General features: G+C 50.7%; 1 protein-coding gene and 1 long non-coding RNA gene across 3 annotated transcripts; one reads left to right on the top strand and one right to left on the bottom strand.

Moving 5' to 3' along the window:
- Positions 1-1,848: 1,848 nt before the first annotated feature.
- On the bottom strand, positions 1,849-5,635 carry MAFB (MAF bZIP transcription factor B). Its single transcript, XM_064465760.1, has one exon. It carries the CDS (start codon positions 4,900-4,902, stop codon positions 3,967-3,969), a length of 936 nt encoding a protein of 311 aa, XP_064321830.1. The 5' UTR covers positions 4,903-5,635; the 3' UTR covers positions 1,849-3,966.
- Positions 5,636-10,687: 5,052 nt separating this feature from the next.
- Positions 10,688-18,507, top strand: LOC135315745 (uncharacterized). Of its 2 annotated transcripts, none has more exons than XR_010375248.1 (3): positions 10,688-10,833; positions 13,990-14,079; positions 18,029-18,507. It is a non-coding gene; the product is annotated as an uncharacterized LOC135315745 (long non-coding RNA). The 2 variants fall into 2 exon arrangements; XR_010375249.1 differs by having other exon boundaries at positions 15,105-18,507.
- Positions 18,508-18,983: the final 476 nt, after the last annotated feature.

The following is an 18,983-nucleotide window of genomic DNA, read 5'->3' as shown; positions in this document are numbered from 1 at the left end:
GCCGCAGGCCGGGCCGAGCGCGAGTGCGGGTTGTTTTTCGCCCCCCTCGACATGTCGGAGGCCCCGTCCGGAGCCCCCGGGGCGGCCCGAGGAAGGCAGCCCGACCCCCGGGAGGGAGGGCAGCCCACCGCCCGGGGCCCGCTCCGCGCCGTCCCGCCGGGCCCGTCCCCCAGCGCCGGCGGGTCCCGGTCCCACCAGCCCGCGCTGTCGCCCGCGGTGCTGCTTGGCTGCGTTTGGTTTTTTTCTTTTCTTTTCTTTTAAATGGGATAAATTCAACCTCAGGAACGGGACCGGGCGCTGCGGCCGCCCTCGCCGTGCCGCGGGGCTGCCCCGCCGCTGACACAGCTCCGCGGTGGGAAGCTGGAGGGCTTTTCTAAGGCCTGTTTTTCCTATTTTTTGTTGTTGTTGTTCAATTAGCCCTAGTGATTTATTCAATGCATGCATGAGGGGACATTAATATGCGGTGGCAGTTCCCACAAACAATATTCCTCTCAGGCTTTCTGCAGCCATAGCATTTACTGGCAAAGGGGGAGGCTATACAGGGAAAGCCAGGCGCTCTCATCCTTTTCCTCTGCAAACTCCTGTCCCCCCTTGGCAGGGCAGCAGGGTACGAGCTTGTTCTCCTCTCCAGGCCTGACTCATGTAGCCGGGGGGCTGGGACTGGCCCCGGTCCCTTCCAAGCCCCCCCAGCCCAGCGGCTGGCCCAGCTGGCTCTGACAAGGCAGGGATGCGGCTGGGATTTCAGAGGGGATTTTGTTTTAAAGTTATTGTATTTGCTTTTAATTTTTTCCCACACTCTTGTCCTTAACCGGTTTGTTCTCCAAACGTGCCTTATGCTGTCCCTGCAAAGGCAGCTTGCTGCTGCTGGGAAGAGGAGCAGGGGGCAGAGAGGCGATCATTTCTGGTTGTGTGGTGCCTTGGATTTTGGTTTTAAAGAGGGATTTTAAAGTTCGACGCGGTTTTCACACTCTCAGAGCAGCAGCTCCCAGGCACGCTGCGGCCCGGCTGCGGGGCTCCCTTCCCCGCACCCGGGCGAGGAGCGGGGCCGATTTCTAACCTCCTCTGGCTGCAATTTAGGGAGCTGCGGGACTGTCTGTCTTGAAAGCGGCTGATGGGTGGTGGTGTCTCTGGAGGTGCTGAGCCCTGGGGGGTGGCCTGTCCCCTTCTCCACACACATCTAAAGAGTCTTCTAAACTGCCCTTTGCTCATGCTTTAAAAAAAAATAATAATTAAAGAAAATAAAAAGAAAAAAGCCGAAATAAATAGAACGTGCAGATGGAGAGGAGGAAAGTGGACGGCCAGCCCGCATCCCAGAGGACCCGGAGGAAAGGAAAGGACAGACTTGTCCAAGTCCTCTCATTTTCTAATGCAAAAAAAATAAAAAGGAAAACAAAAAAAGTGCCTGCACTTAGCGTTTCCCCCCGCCGGCAGCCCGGGGGTGGCTCAGCCCGGAGGCTCCCGGGGGCGGGGGGACGGGGCGAGACGCCCCGCCAGCACCGGGCCCGCCGTGGGGCTCCCGCCGCTCCGCTCCCGGCGGCCCCACGGCGCGGAGTGGGGGGCGATGCTCGCCCCCCGCCCCGGGCCAGGCGTGGGCAAAGCGGAGGAGGGCGCACGGCTGAGCGGTCCTACCCTGCGTGCAGCGGCGTTCCCGGGTGGGCAAAGCAGCTCCGCACCCCCCGCGCCGGGCGTCCGGAGGGGAGCGGGGCGGCCGCCGAGGCAGGGCGCAGCGAGGGGCAGCAGCCGCCCAGGGCTTTCCCTTCTGGGGTGGTTCTTTTTTTTTTGTGGGTTTTTTTTTTTTTTTCTCTCCCGGAACACGAGACGTCAGAGAAGCAGGTCCCCTCCAAGAAATGCCATTTCAATGATTTTAATAAGCAAAATAGGAAACAATTTTAATAACCAAAAACAGAAACCAGTCTGAATAAAACTACAATAGACCAGGTTTTTTAATATTTTTCATATCATAAGCAGGATTTGAAATTGATCCCTTCAGAACTTTACATGAAATAAAAACATTTTTTTTCCGCTGCTGCAATGTTTTTGATTTCAACACAGTTGAATCAGTAAAAACCAAAGATCGTTTTCTGATGCATGACTAATATCCACAATATTTAAAACTGCAAGCACCATGCTGTTCATTACAATCTTGTTATTACTGTTAATTTATAAACTAATACAAACTTAAAATGCATCCGGCCAGCAGTGCCAGCTATCCTAAAAGGAAACTAAAAAATAAGTTTTCATTTTGGTATTTTTGTCAGTGCAACGTAAATCCTTTTACTGACCTGCAGGAGGAAAAAAAAAAAGTAATAAAAACACCCATAAGACTCCAAACTACTACTACTATACAACTGCAAATAAATTTTGGCTAAAACTTTCACTCGCTGCATAGGGAAGCAGAGAAGCAGATTACAAATCATCGCAAAAGAATACACTTAAAAGTTGCAGTATGTCTTCTTAAAAAAAAGGTTTAGTTTTATATGCTTTTCCAGCCCACTCATCTGCTGCTACCATCGAGAAACCTAACTTCAGTGGCGACACCGAGCCCTCGCTGCTATTGCAACTTGACTCGTAACCAGGAGGAGGTTTTTTTTTTCTTTTCTTTATTTACCGAAAATCAAGGGGCAGTTGTTTCTTAAAAGGAACTGGTATCTCGTCCGTCCTTCGCTTCCTGAGTGTACAATCAGAAGGGAAACTATATGGCCAAGCCTAACCACTCCAGGCTGGGAAATGTCCTGAAGGAAAGAGCTTCGCTGCCACTTTAAAGCACGGAGTAGGCTCTAGTGACCGATGAGAGTTTTTCCCTGTTAAGTTTAGGTTTGTCAATGCCATTCAGGCGTTTTTGCTTCTGCCCCAACAAACAAAAACCAAAATGAAAACTAAAACAAACAACAAAAAAAAACCAAAACAACTTAAAAGTGCACCAGATATACAAAGTTGGGTTTTTTTCTAATGCAAAATGCCCATAACTTTTTCCTTAAGTATCTCTTTAATACCAAACAAACCGTATAACCAGCCTGCTGAAATGTTATTTTGTTTTTGTTGTTTTTTTTTTCTCTCCTGTGAGGTTTGAAGTAGCAGATATTTACAAGCTAACAACCATAAAAGAAAATAAGAGAGCAAAACCAACGAACAAAACTGCACAAGCAGTAAAAACTTTGATAACTTGTGATGCTTTTCTTATTGATGAAACAAAACAACAACAGAAATCTATGATCGATGATCAACATGCTATAGTTAAACAAGAAAATGGTACAAAATAGAAATTATTACCATACATGTCCAGCATGCAGGATTAATATTTTTAATGCAGATTTTCGTATTTTTCTATATAATCAAGCAGGCAATAAAACTGATGAGTTTTTTTTCTTTCTTTCTTTCATTCATTCTTTCTTTCTTTCTTTCTTTCCTTTCTTAGATTGAACGTCCCATCTGAGTCCTGTAACTTACTTCTCAAAGCAGGCAATATATGAAGAGTTTGCATATATTGTCCTTTTTATTTATTCTCTTTTTCCAAGCAGGGAAATTGTGCATGAGATGGTGCTGTATATGTCCTCTCTCTTTCCAAGCAGGCAGTATGTTATAGATGGCTTGTTCATTGTCCTTTTTTATTATTATTCTCTTAAAGTCCATCTCGTTCTGCAAGCAAGCAATCTATAAAATGCTTCACTTGTCCTTTTTGCCTTTGCCTCTGCCTCTGTCCCTCTCTCTAACTCGCAAACGAAAGTCAAAAAGTTGCACTTTACCTCTCCCGTCCCCACCCCCAGCCTACTTTTCCCACAGCTACTCTAGAAGACTGGATGCTGCAAAAAAAATCAAGTCTCTATTTTTCTCTCCTTCTTTCTCTCTAGTCAAGCAGACAGATGGATGGAGATGTCAGAGGAGGATGGGAGCGGGGGGGAAGGTGACGGGGTCAGGTTTGGGGGGTGGGGTTTTTTTGTTTGTTTTTTAATTATTTTTGTTAAGCACTCACATGAAGAACTCAGGGGAAGACGGGTTGTCACTGGTGGAGCCAGCCTCTCTGAAGCCGTTGCTGGCAAGTTTCTCACACTTGAGCTTGTAGGCATCTCTCTCTCTGGCGAGCCGGGTCACTTCTTGCTTGAGCTGTTCCACCTGCTGAATGAGCTGGGTCTTTTCGTTCTCCAGGTGATGTTTCTGCTGGACACGTTTATACCTGCAGGACTGGGCATAGCCCCTGTTCTTCAAGGTCCTCCTCTTCTGCTTGAGGCGGATCACCTCATCTTTGGTGAAGCCTCGGAGGTGCCTGTTGAGCTCCCTCACGGACATGGAGACCAGCTGGTCATCCGAGAACCGGTCCTCCACGCTGCTGGAGGGGGGATGCTGCTGGTGCGAGTTCTGGAGCTGCTGGGAGGAGCTGGAGGAGGTGGAGGGAGTGGGAGAGGCCTGGTGGTGATGGTGGTGGTGGTGGTGAGGGTGCCCGCTGCCGGTCAGGTCTTCGTGAGTGACCGCAGGGTACTGGTGGTGGTGTTGGTGATGGTGGTGATGGTGGTGGTGGTGGGCCCGGAAGCTCTCAAAGCCTTGCAGCTGCTGGGACACCTGGTGGGACCCAATGAGGGCTTCAACAGCGTCCTCTGGGGTGAGGTTCAGCGCCTCGGGGTTCATCTGCTGGTAGCTGTTGGCCATCCAGTACAGGTCCTCCAAGTGGGTCTTCTGCTCGGTGGGGCTGAAGCTGGGCGAGGAGGGCACGGAGCTGCAGGGGGTGCTGATGGGGGTGGAGGAGACGGAGCCGGCAGGCTGCAGGCGGGTGCAGTGCCTGCCCGAGCGGTCGTTCCTGCCCAGGGGCTCCTTCTTCACGTCGAACTTCATCAGGTCGAAGTCGTTGACATACTCCATGGCCAGGGGGCTAGTGGGCAGCTCGGCTCCGATGCTGAGCTCTCCGGCCATCGCTGTCTTGCGGGCACCTCTCCCGGCGGAGGGGGCTGGAGACCTCACTCCAGCGCGCAGCCTGGCAGAGGGCTGGCCGCGCTCCCTTATTCCAAATCAACTTTGGCTTTGCTTTCTCGCTTCCTTTCCTCTGCTCCCCCTCCACCGCCGCCGCCGCCTCCTTCTCCCGGCTTCTGGGGCTTCTTCAGCCCGGAGCAGCAAAGCCAAGGACGAGCCGGCACCCGGGGCCGCCTGGACGTCTCCTGCCTTTTTGTAGCAGCGTTCGCGACGCACCGCGGGCTGCGGCAGCTCCCGGCGCTCGGACACCCGGTCGCAAGGAGAAAGGAGCGGCAGCAGGAAGGGCAAAAGCAAACCAAAACAAAGATGCTGCCTTCGGGTCTGTGCAGGAAGAGGAAGGACGGTGCGAAACGTCTAGCCCGTGCCCCCCTCTGGGTTTTGTAAGTCCGGAGCCTTCTCCCCGCGGCAGCGGAGCACCGGAGTCTGCCGCAACTTTCCAGTCCGAGCAGGCGGCCGGGGAGCGCACTGGCTATTTGGCGGCGGTGGCTGGGCTTTGCACGGGAGTTTTCGCTGGCTCTGGCAGCGCAGGGGAAGGGGAGGGAAGTGGGGGAGGAAGGAGGGGAAGGAGGAGGAAAAAAAAAAAAAAAGGAGGAGAGGGGGGACGAGAGAAACCCAGGTCTCCGCTGTAGCTGCCGCCTCCAGCGCTCGTTGTGCAGCTGTGATTCGCAGCGCAGCCCCCCTTGGCTTCTTATACGGCCGTGCCCGCCGAGAGCGCGGCGGGGGCCGGGGCCGGCGGCGGCCGCGCCAATGGCAGCGCGGCGGCGGGGCCGGGCGGGCGGCGGGGCCGGGCGGCGGCGGCCGCGCCAATGGCAGCGCGGCGGCGGGGCCGGGCGGGCGGCGGGGCCGGGCGGGCGGCGGCGGCGGCGGCGGCGGCGGGGGCGGCGGAGGGGCGGGGGGCGGCGGCGGGGCGGGCCGCGCCGTGACAGCTCCGCAGCGCCAGCTGAGCGGCCGCCGCTCCCAGCCCCGCTCCTCCGGGCGATCCCGCACGGCCCCTTCCCGCACCCTCGCCCGCTCTTTGATTTATTTATTTATTTATTTATACACACGCACCCCCCCCTCCCCGCCTTCGCCCTCTGCAATCCACAAAGGAGGAGGGCTCGGGGACATCCTGCCCGTCCCTTTGTTCTAAATATAACAAAGTCCCTTTTTCCCCGCTGCCGTCCCGTAGCAAATTTCAAGGCGGCAGCTTCCCCCCCGCCCCACATCCCCGCACCCCACCCCACGCACATGCGTCGCCCCTTCCAACTTCACCTAAACCCACCCCGAATGCGAAGGTACCACGGGAAAAACGGCCACGAAGGCGCAGCGCGCCGGGCCGGGAGCGAGCGCGGGGGCTGCGGGGTGGTGCGGGGGGGCTGCGGGGGCCCAGGGGCGAGGGAAGCACCGGCTCGGCACGGCTGCCAGCTCTCCTTATACAACCGGGGAAATCCTCCCGGTCACAGGAAGCAAATCTCTCCCTAAAGTAAAGCAAAGGCATTGACACAGACAATTGCAAATATTAGGGAGAGGAGGGAGAAAATATAATTACATTTCGGTTCTGAGGGGACCGTGTTTGCTTTCCTCTGCTGTTCCCTGAGTGAGTGACTGCATGCAAAGGAGTACTCGGCTCGTAAGGCTTTTTAGTTGCCTTTTTTTTTTTTTTTTTTTTGTCCGGTAACAGGATTTTTTTTGAACATTTTGTAACGATTAAGGGAGATTAGAGCTTCTTTTTACACTGTTTTTACGCTCAAACAGACAGAAAGTGCGACCCCAAGTGTCCGTTTGGAGAATAACAAATACTTTTTACGGGGAAAAAAACACCCGGAAAAAAAGGGGGACGGGCGGGAGGGAGCGGAGCGACGCGGGAGCGGTCCCGGCCCGGAGCTGCGCCTCCGCCCCCCGCACCTCAGCATCTCCCATATTCCCCCGCCTCACCCTGATTTAGCCAAAAGAAGAAAAAAGTTCAAGATCCGTCTGCTTTTCACAAATTAATTAGGAGGGGACTGCCTTTCTGGAGCTGGGACAACACTGCCAAAGTCCCCAAGCGGAGGCACACACACACCTCCCCCCAGCGTGGGTCCCTCCGTGGCGGCCCCGGGGCGATGCCCGCAGCCCGGCCCCGCGGCTCCCGCGGCTCCACAGCCCGGCGGAGCCAGCCGCGGCCGCGCAGGGAGCCGAGGAGGCAAGAATCGCGCAAAGTCCCCTACAAAACAAAAGAAAAAGACCCAACCAATTCCGGGGGTCCCTGGGACAGCGGGGCCCAGGAGGAGATGGAAACCAGGAGGTTTCCCTCCAGGAGGAGGTGGAAACCAGGGAGGGGGAATTGGGTGAAATCCCCCTTCCCAGTGCAGGCTTACTTTCGTGCGGCAATGCCTCGTTTGACTTTTTCCCCACGACGTTTGGAGGGGACATAACTCCCAGCAAGAGCGGGCAGCGCCGGTGCCCCCACGCGTTGTCGTCCCGCGGGGGTGAGCGAGTCCCTCGGCACCCCGATCCTGGGTGGAGCGGGGCTGCGCTCCGGGAGCGGGCACACCTCCCTCCGCAGGTTGCCCTGCTCCAAACGCGCGTGTGGAAGGACACGCGTGGAACACCCTCCCCAACCCGGGCGCTGCCCACGGGCAACCCCCCCGGGCGATGCTGGGGGCTCCGGGGTCCGCACTGGCACCGCGCTGCAGGCTTCCCATCAGTGCCAGACTTGGAAAATCGCCTTTTTTTCGCTGTTAACGAGCGGCCCCGAGGCACGGGGAGGCGGAGGGGTGCGCGGTGCCCCTCCGCGGAGCGGCCGGGCCGGGCGGGGGGACCCGGGCACCCAGGCAGAGCAGCTGGGGCAGGAGCTCGGGGGTCCCCGCCCGGCAACTGCTGCCTCCCCGGGGGCTCGGGGGAGCCGAGCGCCTCCCGGGTGGGTCCACGGTAGTTATCGTTGATGAGGTCCTGGGAGATGCTTGGGGAGAGCTTTATTTTAACGTTAAACGTTACCGTTGCCGGTGAGGGAAAGGGGAGCCTGGCGAGCGCTCGGGAAACTAGGATGCAGCCCTGCAAAATGCGCCATTAGATGGATAATACTTTTTCCTCTCATAATTACTGAGGTATATTCACAAGGTGGAGCTACTGAAAGGCGGAGGAAGCATTGATCTGATTATCTCCCTGTCCATACATACTCTGTCTCTGTTCTTAATCTTTTAAGCTGTAAATTACAGATCGGGTTTGCGCGTCCATCCTTATCGTGATAAAATTTCAGGGCACTTTCTGGGTCCTCTTCTTTGCTCTTCCATCCCTCTACAAAACGCATTGTCCCACAAAAACTTGCGGTGTTTCGCGGCCGGCTAAAGGAAGAACCGCTTTGTGCCCCGAAACTCCAGTTAAAGGCTAATTTTGTTTATTGAGGAGCTTTTAATTCAGTCACCAAAGGTTATTCTCGCCGGGCTGGATATGTTGGGGGGGGGGGAGATGCTCCTCCGTGCGATCTATAGTTTTTTTTAATAATGGCTGGGGAAGAAATAACGTTGCTGGAAGAGGAGGGCTCTGGGCTGAGTAGCCCGGCGAGGCAGCGCAGGAGGAGTTGCCCGTCGAGCCGGGGGCCGCGGGCGCGGAGCTGCGCGCAGGGGGGCTCCGCGCACCCCGGCCCCACGCGGCCGCCCGCGCCCTCAGAGCCTCCGCGGGGCAAAGAAGCTGCCGGCTTCTGCGGGAAGGATTTCCCGGCCCCTCCGCGCCCGCGGAGGAAAAGTACCACCCTTGGGGTGGGGGGAAAGAGTCAACCCCTGCCCGGCATCGCAGCGCCGGGGCTCAGCTCGCCTCCCGCCCAAGCCTTCCGAGCAATTTTTGTTTATTTGCCACCTTCTCCCTACACCCGAAAGCTGCTAGTCGAGCCGCTCTATTTTTTTTTTTTTCTATTTTTAAAGATCCGTTTTTTGAAGGTTAGTTTCGAGTAAAGAATAACTTCTTCCCGCTCTCTTTCGTCTCCCCCCTCCCTTTCGCAAACTCCCTTTCAAAATCGGGAAGAGTTCAAAGAAAATGATAGTGTCATTTCAGATCAGCTCGGTCCGGCGTGTCCGCCCAGGGCAGGGCAGTGGGGGTCCTGGAGAAACAGAAATTTGAAAGCTCGTCTTAACACTGGAGCATACAGATGCCTACACGTGTTTGGTCTGGCAGCGCTTCAGCCTGAATCGTGGGGTGACATTTAGAAAGGGAATCGGATTACGGTGGCATCCCAATCCCCAATTCTTAGAAACAGCAGGTCTAGGTAACTGATAAAAAATAAGACGGCTGTTATACATGCATTTTCCACGCTACTGGTTCTGTGAGAAGCGCTCCTCGTTTTTGGTAGCCGACTGCTACGTTTCCTCAGAATTACCTTTTCCACCCCATAACATTAGTGGGGTATGTTGCCTGCAATGGGAGTTTTGTTAAGAAACAAACACCCAGACCGAAATCCCCCGTGGCTGCCAGCCCGCACTGGTGGAGGAAAGGGCAGAGAAGGGCATCGCTTTCCTAAACCTTACCTTCCCTCGCTTGATTTTTAATTTCCCAAACTGCGGCAGACACCGTGCTGTTTGTCAGGATCTTTTTCCCCTGTGTAAGCAGCGAGGGACCTGGTTAATCATCTATCGCAGATCCATGTGCATGAGAAAGAAAAGTGTTGATGTTTGCTTGTTCGGGCTGATGGGAATGGCCCACGAATTTAGGATTAAATTACTAATGGTAATCATAAGCCTTTGTTTCCTCTCGCTCCCTCTCTCTTTTCTGCGGGGATTGTCAAAGTAAAATGTGCAACATTCTTTGGACAAAGTCTGTACAGCAGCTTTGCGGTACAAAACAAGCTATTGTATCCTCCTGGGTTAACTGGGATCTCTGCAGATTTTAGCCTGAACCAGTTAAGAGCGGGGCAAATCCCAGTACTAACTTTAGACACGTTTTCACAGGTGGATCTGTGACCAGGGAGTGGAGCAACACTTCAGAATGGTAGGTTTTTGTGGGGGTATTTTTCTTCCCCGAGGCTTCGCAGTGTCCAGCATTAAATCCCCGCTTGGGGTGGGGGTGGGGAGTGGGGGAGGACGATGGATCAGTGTGTGCGGGCGGCGGGTTTGGGGTTTGCTCGGCGGCGGGGGGGTCCTGCAGAATGAGCGCACCCCGACGGGTATCGCTGTACGGGACGGCGTCATTTAGGGGATTGATTTGAAGGCACCAGGTTTAATTAAAGCCGTGAGCTCGGCTGTCTCGGCAGCGGGGGGGGGCCGGGTGCGGAGCAGCTCCCTGGCGCAGGGAGGTGTCACCTGGGGGTCGCGGCTGCCCCCGGAGCGGTGCCCGTCCCCGAGCTCCCTCCGCCGGCGCTGGGACCCCCTCTCCAGCCGGCGGGGAACAGAAGGCGGCTGTGGGCAGCGCGGCTTGGGGGGGGGGGGGGGGGGGGGGCTGGTGCAGGCGGGGGCGGGGGGCGCGATGGCTCCTGGAGCTGGGGGGGGGGATCCCTGGGGGCGCAGAGCGCGGAGCGGGCCGCGGGGCACCGCGCCAGCGCACGTCGGGGTGATGCTCCGCGTCCCCGCGAGGTTGCGGGATGCAGAACTGGCGAGCAGGGTTTTTATTTTGTTTGTTTTTTTTTTTGAGGAGGCAATGCTGTCTCCCTCCCTCAGTGCCCCCCGCTGCTCGGGGTTAGCCGGGGCCTGCAGCGCCGGGCACAGGGCTGCTCAGAAGCCCCCGGGGCTGGGGCTTGGTGGGGGGGCTGCCATGCCTTTCCTCCTGCTTTTTTGTGCACAGAAAGAAGGGCAGCTCTTCAGTGGCACCCTCTGCAGTTTGCTCTGGCTCTTGCTGCACCCTGGAGAGGGAAAGGGGGTGTCTTCGAGACGAAATGGCAGCATTTCACCCTCTTCAGCAACGTCCCACAAGGGTGTCTTTGGCAGGGAGGTAAGCAGAGAGCAGAAGCATTCTCCTTCTAGGTGTTTCTTTCAGCCTTAGACCCATTGTACCATGAATGAGTCGATCTAAACTTGTTTTCAAGGGAATTTGTCTCCTTCTCATAATTTCCAAACTCTGCGGTCTCATCGTAGCCCCCTTTCTAATACACACTCTTGTTATTATTCCCCTTGCCACCATGGTAAAACTTGTTTCTAGCAGAAATGCCTGATCTGGAAGCACAAAATCCCCTGCTCAAGCCTTGCTAGGATCAACTTTCTTCCTGTGCTTGGCTGAGTCCTGCTTCCCACTTGAACCCGGGCATGTTGAATTAATTTTCTGAGCCCCTTTAGGAGCATTTAGCTAATAAGCAGCACCAAAACCTTTCTGAGTGATCAGAAGTTGCCTTTTGGGACTGAAGTAGCCAGTAGAAGCTGAAGAACTGTAATTACTGCAGTATCTTGCGATGGCATTTCATGTCATTCAAAGGTTTTTCGAACACTTCAGAACTTGGACCACATCTTACTAGAAAAAACTTCTCTCCTGCTTATCTGCTTCTCTTACAAATGCAGAGGTACTGCACAGATGGCTGGGTGGGAAAAGTGATCTTCCCAAGAGTTTTTAGTTTCCTTGGAAGGGAAATGTCAGGGAGACAGGGAAAGTGTCCTGGACCTATGCCCAGTGTCACAAAGCCATGAGCAGCCAGGAGATCTTCCAGAAAAGAACAGCCCCGCTTTCTGGCCACACTCTGTTGCCTGTTTTTCCAAGCGGCTCAGTAGGAGACTTTCTTGATGGTCAGATCTTTAGACAGTCAAGAAGGAGGGAAGAGAGATTTGCCCTTAGTTGTGCTTGAGGAAATCCAGGACCATGCAAATATCTTCGCAGAAGGACCAGCGTCGCTGAAGGTTCAACGGCCGTGGCACCAGAAAGGCTACTCACGGCAGAGCTGAGCGTGTCCCTGGCCCTTGCAGGATCAGGGGGCTGTCGTTACAGCCCAGCAATCCACAGGCATGCTCCGACGCCCGCTGGGACCCGTACCCTTTCATTCAGACTGATTTGTAATTCCTTTTCATTGCACAAAGTCCTGGATCAAAAAAACTGCTTACATATAGAAAATTTTTGGAATTCCCTTTCCAGCATTTGCTGCATAAGGATTTAAATATAATCATAAAGCCTATGCTGTATATTCTTCTTTTTGCTCTTTACACCTTTAGTCCCCATTAGGGATTTTGTTTTGTTTCTGTTTTGACAGCCCCTGTATATATGTGTTTGTGGTCGTTCTGTACTGTTTCCTGATTTAATATCAGCGCAGTTACAGGAGAAGGATGCACCGTTAGCATTTTTTGCTCAAAGTATTTTTCAAGCTCCTTTTTGATGTACTGGTCAGGTTTGCAGCTTCTGTGCTCTTGTTGATCAGAAGAGGAAGGATCAGGTTTATTGTGCCCTTCGGGAATGAATCTCTCTATTCACCTAAGGAAGTGCAGCTATCTGCCTACGCTAGCCCCTCCATACAGATTCAGGTGCAGAGGAAAAGTGAGAAAGTATTTAGTAGGAAGCTGTTATTCAGTGATGTTAAAGTCCTTTTGTGCTTTTCAGAGAGATAAGATGAGCAGAACTGGAAACGAGGTGGCTTCTGCAAGCCTCTGCCTTCCTCCCCAAACATTTTTAAGTCCTAAACATGAAAAGGGAAAAGAGGGGTAAAGAAAGGGAAAAATTCTGGGGAAATGCTTTTGTTTGCTCTCCTTGTTAGCCTGAGGAACACTTATTCAGCTGTTACCCAGACAGGGGAAAGAAAAAGCGTCCCGATCTTTGCTTCTTTTACATATAAACAGATACACCGCTTTGAATAGCCCCAACTCAGATGCTTTTAAAATCAGTCTATGATCCGTTTGCCCAAACAAAATATTGGCTCCTAGTGCAACTTGCCATTTTCTCTTTGGGAAATAAAACTGCATTTTAACATGTGTGTCTGTGTATCGCTGTGTATTGTGACCACCTCCCAGCTTCAATCTCACTAGACCTCCAGGCCCTAGAAAAGCTGGCGACGTTTCCCATCATTGGCCGCTACGAGGATCCTATGGAAGGTCCGAGGGGAACGGATCTAACATGACTCGGCCAGGACATGGGGAGGGCTCACAAAGCTCATGGCTGTCTCTAGGGCAAGATGCAGTTTCTCTGTAACTATTTCTTTGCTTCCAGAGCTTCTCTGCAGAATGGTTAAATTAATTTGTGCAGGAGAGCCAGCAGCACAGCAGTGCTACAAATTCTCACCCAGTGTTTCCCAAGAGAAATGTTCTCCAGCCAAATTGGCCGGTTGCTGTATGGGTCATTCTGAGATCCCATAAACAGTGACCACATCTCCTTGGCTCGCAGAAAAAAACAGCAAGGAGAGGGACAGTGTGAGGCGAGCACGGGCTGTGGTGAGAATGAAAGGTGGTCAGGGAAGGTTGCTTCATTTCTGTGTCTATTTTAATGGCAATCCTATGGGACACATCCGATTTGCTATACCAAGGGAGATAATCCTCTGGTGGGATCAATTCCTCACGTGTTAGTGGAGACAAAAGTCTCACTGAAATATACTCACAGCATATACCCTGTACGATAGAAAAGAAGCAGCTCCTGCAGCAATCAGTATATATCCATGCTACGCCAGATTCACTTATCCCTCTTCTAGCCTGAGTCTTTGGCTAAACAGTAATACAGTTATTAATTAGGATTTTAATATATATATATATATATATATATATATATAAAATATGTATAAAAATACCCACTGTGCCTGAAAATTTAGGGAAAAAAATTCTCTAATTGCTGTGAGCTAATCTCTAGATACAGAATTAACTATCACTTTATACATTTTCTGAGCACTGTGAAAAAACAGATTAAAGTCTCCTGGACAGCCTTCTCTAAGACCCTCTACGCTTTCAGAGCGAGTGCCCTGTTTATATTCAGCCTTAATTCTATATTTGCAGTTTTTTTAATAACTGTGTTTTCATCCTTCAAACATTCAGATAAAGAGCTTCACCCCTTAAAGCTGTGATTACACCTCAGCAACTTCTCTCTTGGCAATGTATGTGTGGTTTCTGTTTTGTTTTGTTTTTCTGGCTTGAATGAACACATGTTTCAAACCTCTAATGTACTTCTTTAATAACTGGTTTATAAAAAAAGGAGAAGATAGAGAATTTCATCCAAGAATTCCCAGCTGGAGACATCTGTTCAGCAGCAAGTCACCTGATGAACAGCTCTAACCAGCCAAGTGTGAGTTATTTTTATTGGTTCAATGTTTTTAAAATAGATAATTTTTTTCCTTTTAATTGATACCTTTCTAGACATTTCAGTAGATTCCTACACTGGTCTTCATGGACTTGGATTTATTTCTCCTGAAGGATTAGTGCAGTCCAAAAGGAGTGATCTATTCCAAAACCTAGCTCGCTGGCTGAAACCAGTAGGAACCAGTTAAATGCTTGAAATGAGGGTTTCCACTAGGGTAATCAAGTTTCCCAAGAGGTGATGGATTTGATGTATAGCCTGTCATGACAAGTTGCAGGCACTCAGCACCTCTGAAAATCAGGCCATAGCAGCTTTCAGCAAATCTAAAGAGACAGGGTGTGCGCGCGTGTGAGCCAGAGCGGGCTGCAGATAGGACACGTGTCTTCATTGATCTCGAAAGGGAGGTTGAACCGTTCTGGTTTGAATCACATGATTTGTCATGTTATTTAGCAGCTGTTAAGCTTAGGTGAGCTTGTAGGACCCTGTTGGTGCACACTCAGCCCTAATCCTCTCTCAAGTCTATTTGTCCATGGCACCACTTGGCTCCTCTGCCAATGGGTCGGTCCCACCATTCCTCCTGCGGTACTCCCTGTAGCGCTGAGCATCACTCCTGTCCACCCCTCCCTACAACCCAGCACCTAAAGGCACTTTCCAGAGGACACAGCTGATACTTATTTAATTTTCCACTTTTCTTCTGTTCTTTGTATTTTGTCTGGGAAGACTTTTGAGGCCCATAGACTTTGCCTTGGTTTGACGTCTTTGTTTAGAGCAGGTCCCCAGTTTGACATGGGGATGGTGACCCAAGGAATGACAGAGGACAAGGGTTAGAAGAGCAAAAAGGGACAAAGCGGATAAAGACAGGAATGTGGGACTGCACCATGTGCAGGTTGTTGTAGACCCTCCTGCTATCCGTCCATGCAGCAAACCCCCGGCCGGTCTGCGAGCAGCTTGCCTGACTTCATTTGCCATTCATCAGCCTAAACTACTCACTCTTCTTTTACTTGGAAAAACAGGAGCTTTGAACTCTTCTCCACACCCCAGCACATGGCAGAGTTCATTAAATGGGTGGAGAATATCAAGAGCCACCGCTTATCTGCACTATCCAGGCAGCACCAGGTACCCAGAAGAAGGCTGCGTGGGGAGCCCCTCGCCTGCAAACTGCTGGAAGGGCTGAAGTCTCCCCAAGGACAGATTAGATGGAGAAGCAGCAGTACAGCTCCCTGATCCTTTCTGCATTTCACCCTGCTGAGTTATTTGCTGTTGCAGGCAAGAGTGGGACATCACAGGTGGAGAGCACACTAGGCTCTTCCCTTTATTCTTCCCTTTGGAATAGCTTTAATTAACCATTTTTTATCTTTCAAAAGAAAAAGAGGTTTTTCTCACTTGAGAAATGAGAGGGAATGTTTTCTGAAAGCTGTGTTTTAATTGACTCAGGCTCGGGAGCAGGGAGGCTGAGGGAAGAATTGCTGTCATGGAATTAACTTTATGAAAGAAAAGCAAATCTCCACCCTGTTTAAACATGGGGAAAACATCACAGAGGCATCCTGCTGCACCAAATGGTAAACATGTCCATGTATTATATCACTTATGGCTTCCTTTAGAGTTTTATGATGCTGTTCTCAATTACAGTGTTTGCATTTGTAATTAGAGTGCAGAACACATTGTGAAGGCAAATTATAGAGCTAACTTGTCCTTTCAAAATAACCCATTTGCTCAGTGTGCTCCCAGAAGCTTCTCTTTATTCAAGGGACTCCAGTGAAGCACTAACCTTTCCTACTGAAAGTGTTGGAATATACATTTGCTGGAGGGAAGGGAGAGGAGGAGAAACACATTTTTGCCCCAAGGCTTTGCTGTGCTTGGACCTGACCTTTAAACCACTGAAACTCCTGTTGGTTTCTATAAGCATGATCCTCCAGAAGTTTGAGCAACTAATGGAATTGGGGGTGCGTGGGAGAAGAATCGGATTTTTTGCTCTGCCGCTAATTACTGCTGTGGCTTTGGCTATGTCACTTGGCCTTTTTGTGCCTCCTTAACTGGCTAAAAATGTCCTATGGAAGAGCCCGGATATTACTGTACAATCACACACATATATAAATGAAGGTGAATATGCAGGACTGGTAGTTGTCCTCCAGTTTTTCATTCCTTTGTAATTCTGAAAGCAGCTCTTTGGAGTTGATGTTTTTATGTGCATTCAGTCTTTGTCCTGGGCTCCCCTTACACAGGGGCTCATTCTCTATTTAAATATAATGATGACACATTGCTTCATGCCATGTTGCCATGCAAAGACAGCAGAGCTCTCTGCTGCTTGGCTTTGCTCAGTATCTAGTGGTGTTTCACTGAGCAATTTCTGACCAGCTGCACCATATGTGACGCCCCTTCGTTTTGCTCTAGCTATTAAGTGTCATCAGCAGAGATCTGATCTTCCTTTAAGGCAGGTCAATTTTGTGTATAGAAGACCGGAGCCTAGGCCAGATGTGCACTTTGCCTTTGAATTCAGTAGGGAAAAAACTGTATCCAAGTCTAAAGTTGGACTTGATAACGCTCTACTTAGAGTGAAAAGGAAGCAAATTCTCCAGTTGTTACTGTTCTGCCCTGTCTGCAAAGGATCTCTGCATTTGGGTATCTTTTTTTGCAAAACCTGCACGAAGCAGGAGGACTTGGCTACGAACAGGTTTCCCTGCAAGTGCAAGTAACATTTTCATCTCCTGTACCGTAGCCGGGATGGCCCAGGGAAGTGCCCTGCAGCATGTACCTCTCCCATAAGCATGTCCTCCCCGTTCCTGGCCATGAGGAGTTGCCTTGGCTTTGCTCTCCAGCCAGCATTTAGGAAAATTTCAAGATCAGTACTCGACCCCTACCTAGCACACTGCCCACCGGTGCCCTCTGTTCGTGCTCCAAGGCTTCACGAAACCAGGCAAAAAAAATCAAATAAAGAACACCTAAAAAGGCTGTGTTCTCTCAGGGTGGCAGTGTTGGGAGGATAAAAAACCCCAGACAAACCCCAAACCACTGCTCTACGAGATTACTACAAGCTCTTTTCTTTTTCCTTTTTCACCACTCGTCCCACTATGAAGTAGTTTGCACAACTTTTACTCCTGCCACAGGTAATTCTTCATTTCATTTCCAATAAGCTGCTTTAGAAGTTCACCGTAGCGCTGGCTCTCTCCTTGCCAACGTTTGGTTATTAAATTCCTTTCTTGGTATCTCTTGCATGGGTCAGGAAAGTTGATTCCCTGGCCCCAACTTTCTGCCAGGTGCTTGTTTCTTCTGAGCAAAGGTTAGGTCACCTGATGATTCATTGAATAAACTGGTTTTATTACTTTCCCTGGGTATGGGAGAGTTTCCTTGAAGAAAGAAGCTGCAGCACATGGGATGACCGTTCGAAAAAGAAGGATTAACAAAGGGGTTTCCCAGAAATTATGAGTTCAACTTAATATCTAGTATCACGTTTTTTGTTTAATGGCATTAAATCCAAGAAAGTGCCTAGAGGAAAGGGTCTGAACTTTATAAATTGTGGGATTATTTGTGAAGTGGCTGAGGAAGGACATTTTCTGCTGCTCTTATGAGGGAAGACAAGACATCCCAGCGTGGTGTTTCACAGTGCCAGATGCACCCCAGTTTCCACAGCTGTGTGTTTAAAATATGGCCCAGGTTCACTGAGCAATGTCAAAACACATCTGCAGGGCTGACCAGGGAATGAAATACGGCTGCAAAATGGGCAAACTCAATTTTGTTGGGGGAACAAAAGAGAGGAGGGCATTTGTCATCCAGAGGATCACATCTGAGAAACACCTACTGTTGTTTGACTAGCTGGGATTTAAAATATATATGTCATCACCCTGTCTTTGTTGCCAGTAACACTGTTTGCTTTGCTATGCCACCGGGCTGCTCAGGCAGCTGAACGAGACGGGTGGCTTTTCCTTCTGTTTCCAACCAGAGGAGCCCTGGCTCCAGCACCTTGCTCCCAGGGAATCATGCAGGCTGCCAGCATCCAAATGCCACCGAGGACAAATCCAGAGAGATGGCCACCAAAAAATAAGAAGGTGTGAGATGCAATATGATGCTGTTTGTTTTTCTGGAAGGTCAATAGTTTTCCTAACATTTCAGCTTCCTGTGCTTTTCATTTCTGATGAAAGCCTGTTTCAGCAGTTGAAGTAAGAAAATAGCCTGTGCGTAACACGTGGAAGACTTTTTTGAATAAATGTCCTTCAAAATGAGAGACCTTTACCTGCCTTATGAAATCACATAAATATTTCAAGAAACAGTACAGAGGAAAATTTATATTCATGTTAGATTTCACAATGTGATTTTGTAACACCTACAGTGGATTACCCATGTTTTCTGACAGTGCTCACAACAAGAGCAGAAGACAAGCATGTAAAAAAAAAAAAATTAAAAGCTCTTTACTTGATGGTATCCTTGTAGCTTGTGCTATTTTGAACCTGTCAACTGCTTAAGTAACAGCCTGTCAGTGATCGCAGCCCGGCCAAATACAAGACCTGGTCGTATGGTTGCAAATTGTCAAGAGCTGAGTGATCTCCCGGGTTGTGATTTATGACTCCATGAACAATGACAAGCGAGGAGAAAAGGCCCTGGTAATTTCAGAAGCAGTTGTGGAAACAATTAGATTACTTTTTTATTAGGTCATTTATAGAATTCTTCCCTTTAAAAATTAGATCCTTGATGAGTGCATTTTTCACGCACTCAGTTGCTTTGTCCTGTTTCTCAATTGAGGGAAAATCCTGGGCTTTCCTTTGGAAACACTGCTGTGCAATGTCTTTAACTTCACAGGGGCTGAGAAAGCTGCAGGGGCGCACAGGACCCACAAGCCCTGGCCCATCTGCACTTGAAGCCCTTTGCAAAGATCAATTCCTGCCAAGCCTTTTGCAGGG

The sequence above is a fragment of the Phalacrocorax carbo genome, chromosome 14, assembly GCF_963921805.1.
Source record: "Phalacrocorax carbo chromosome 14, bPhaCar2.1, whole genome shotgun sequence".
NCBI lineage: Eukaryota > Metazoa > Chordata > Aves > Suliformes > Phalacrocoracidae > Phalacrocorax > Phalacrocorax carbo.
Note: the sequence above shows the minus strand (reverse complement) of the source record. Positions and strands in the feature narration are given on the sequence as shown.

What these genes read in the sequence shown, in the direction of transcription:
- MAFB (XM_064465760.1), bottom strand. Translation starts at nt 4,902, where the DNA reads ATGGCCGGAGAGCTCAGCATCGGAGCCGAGCTGCCCACTAGCCCCCTG.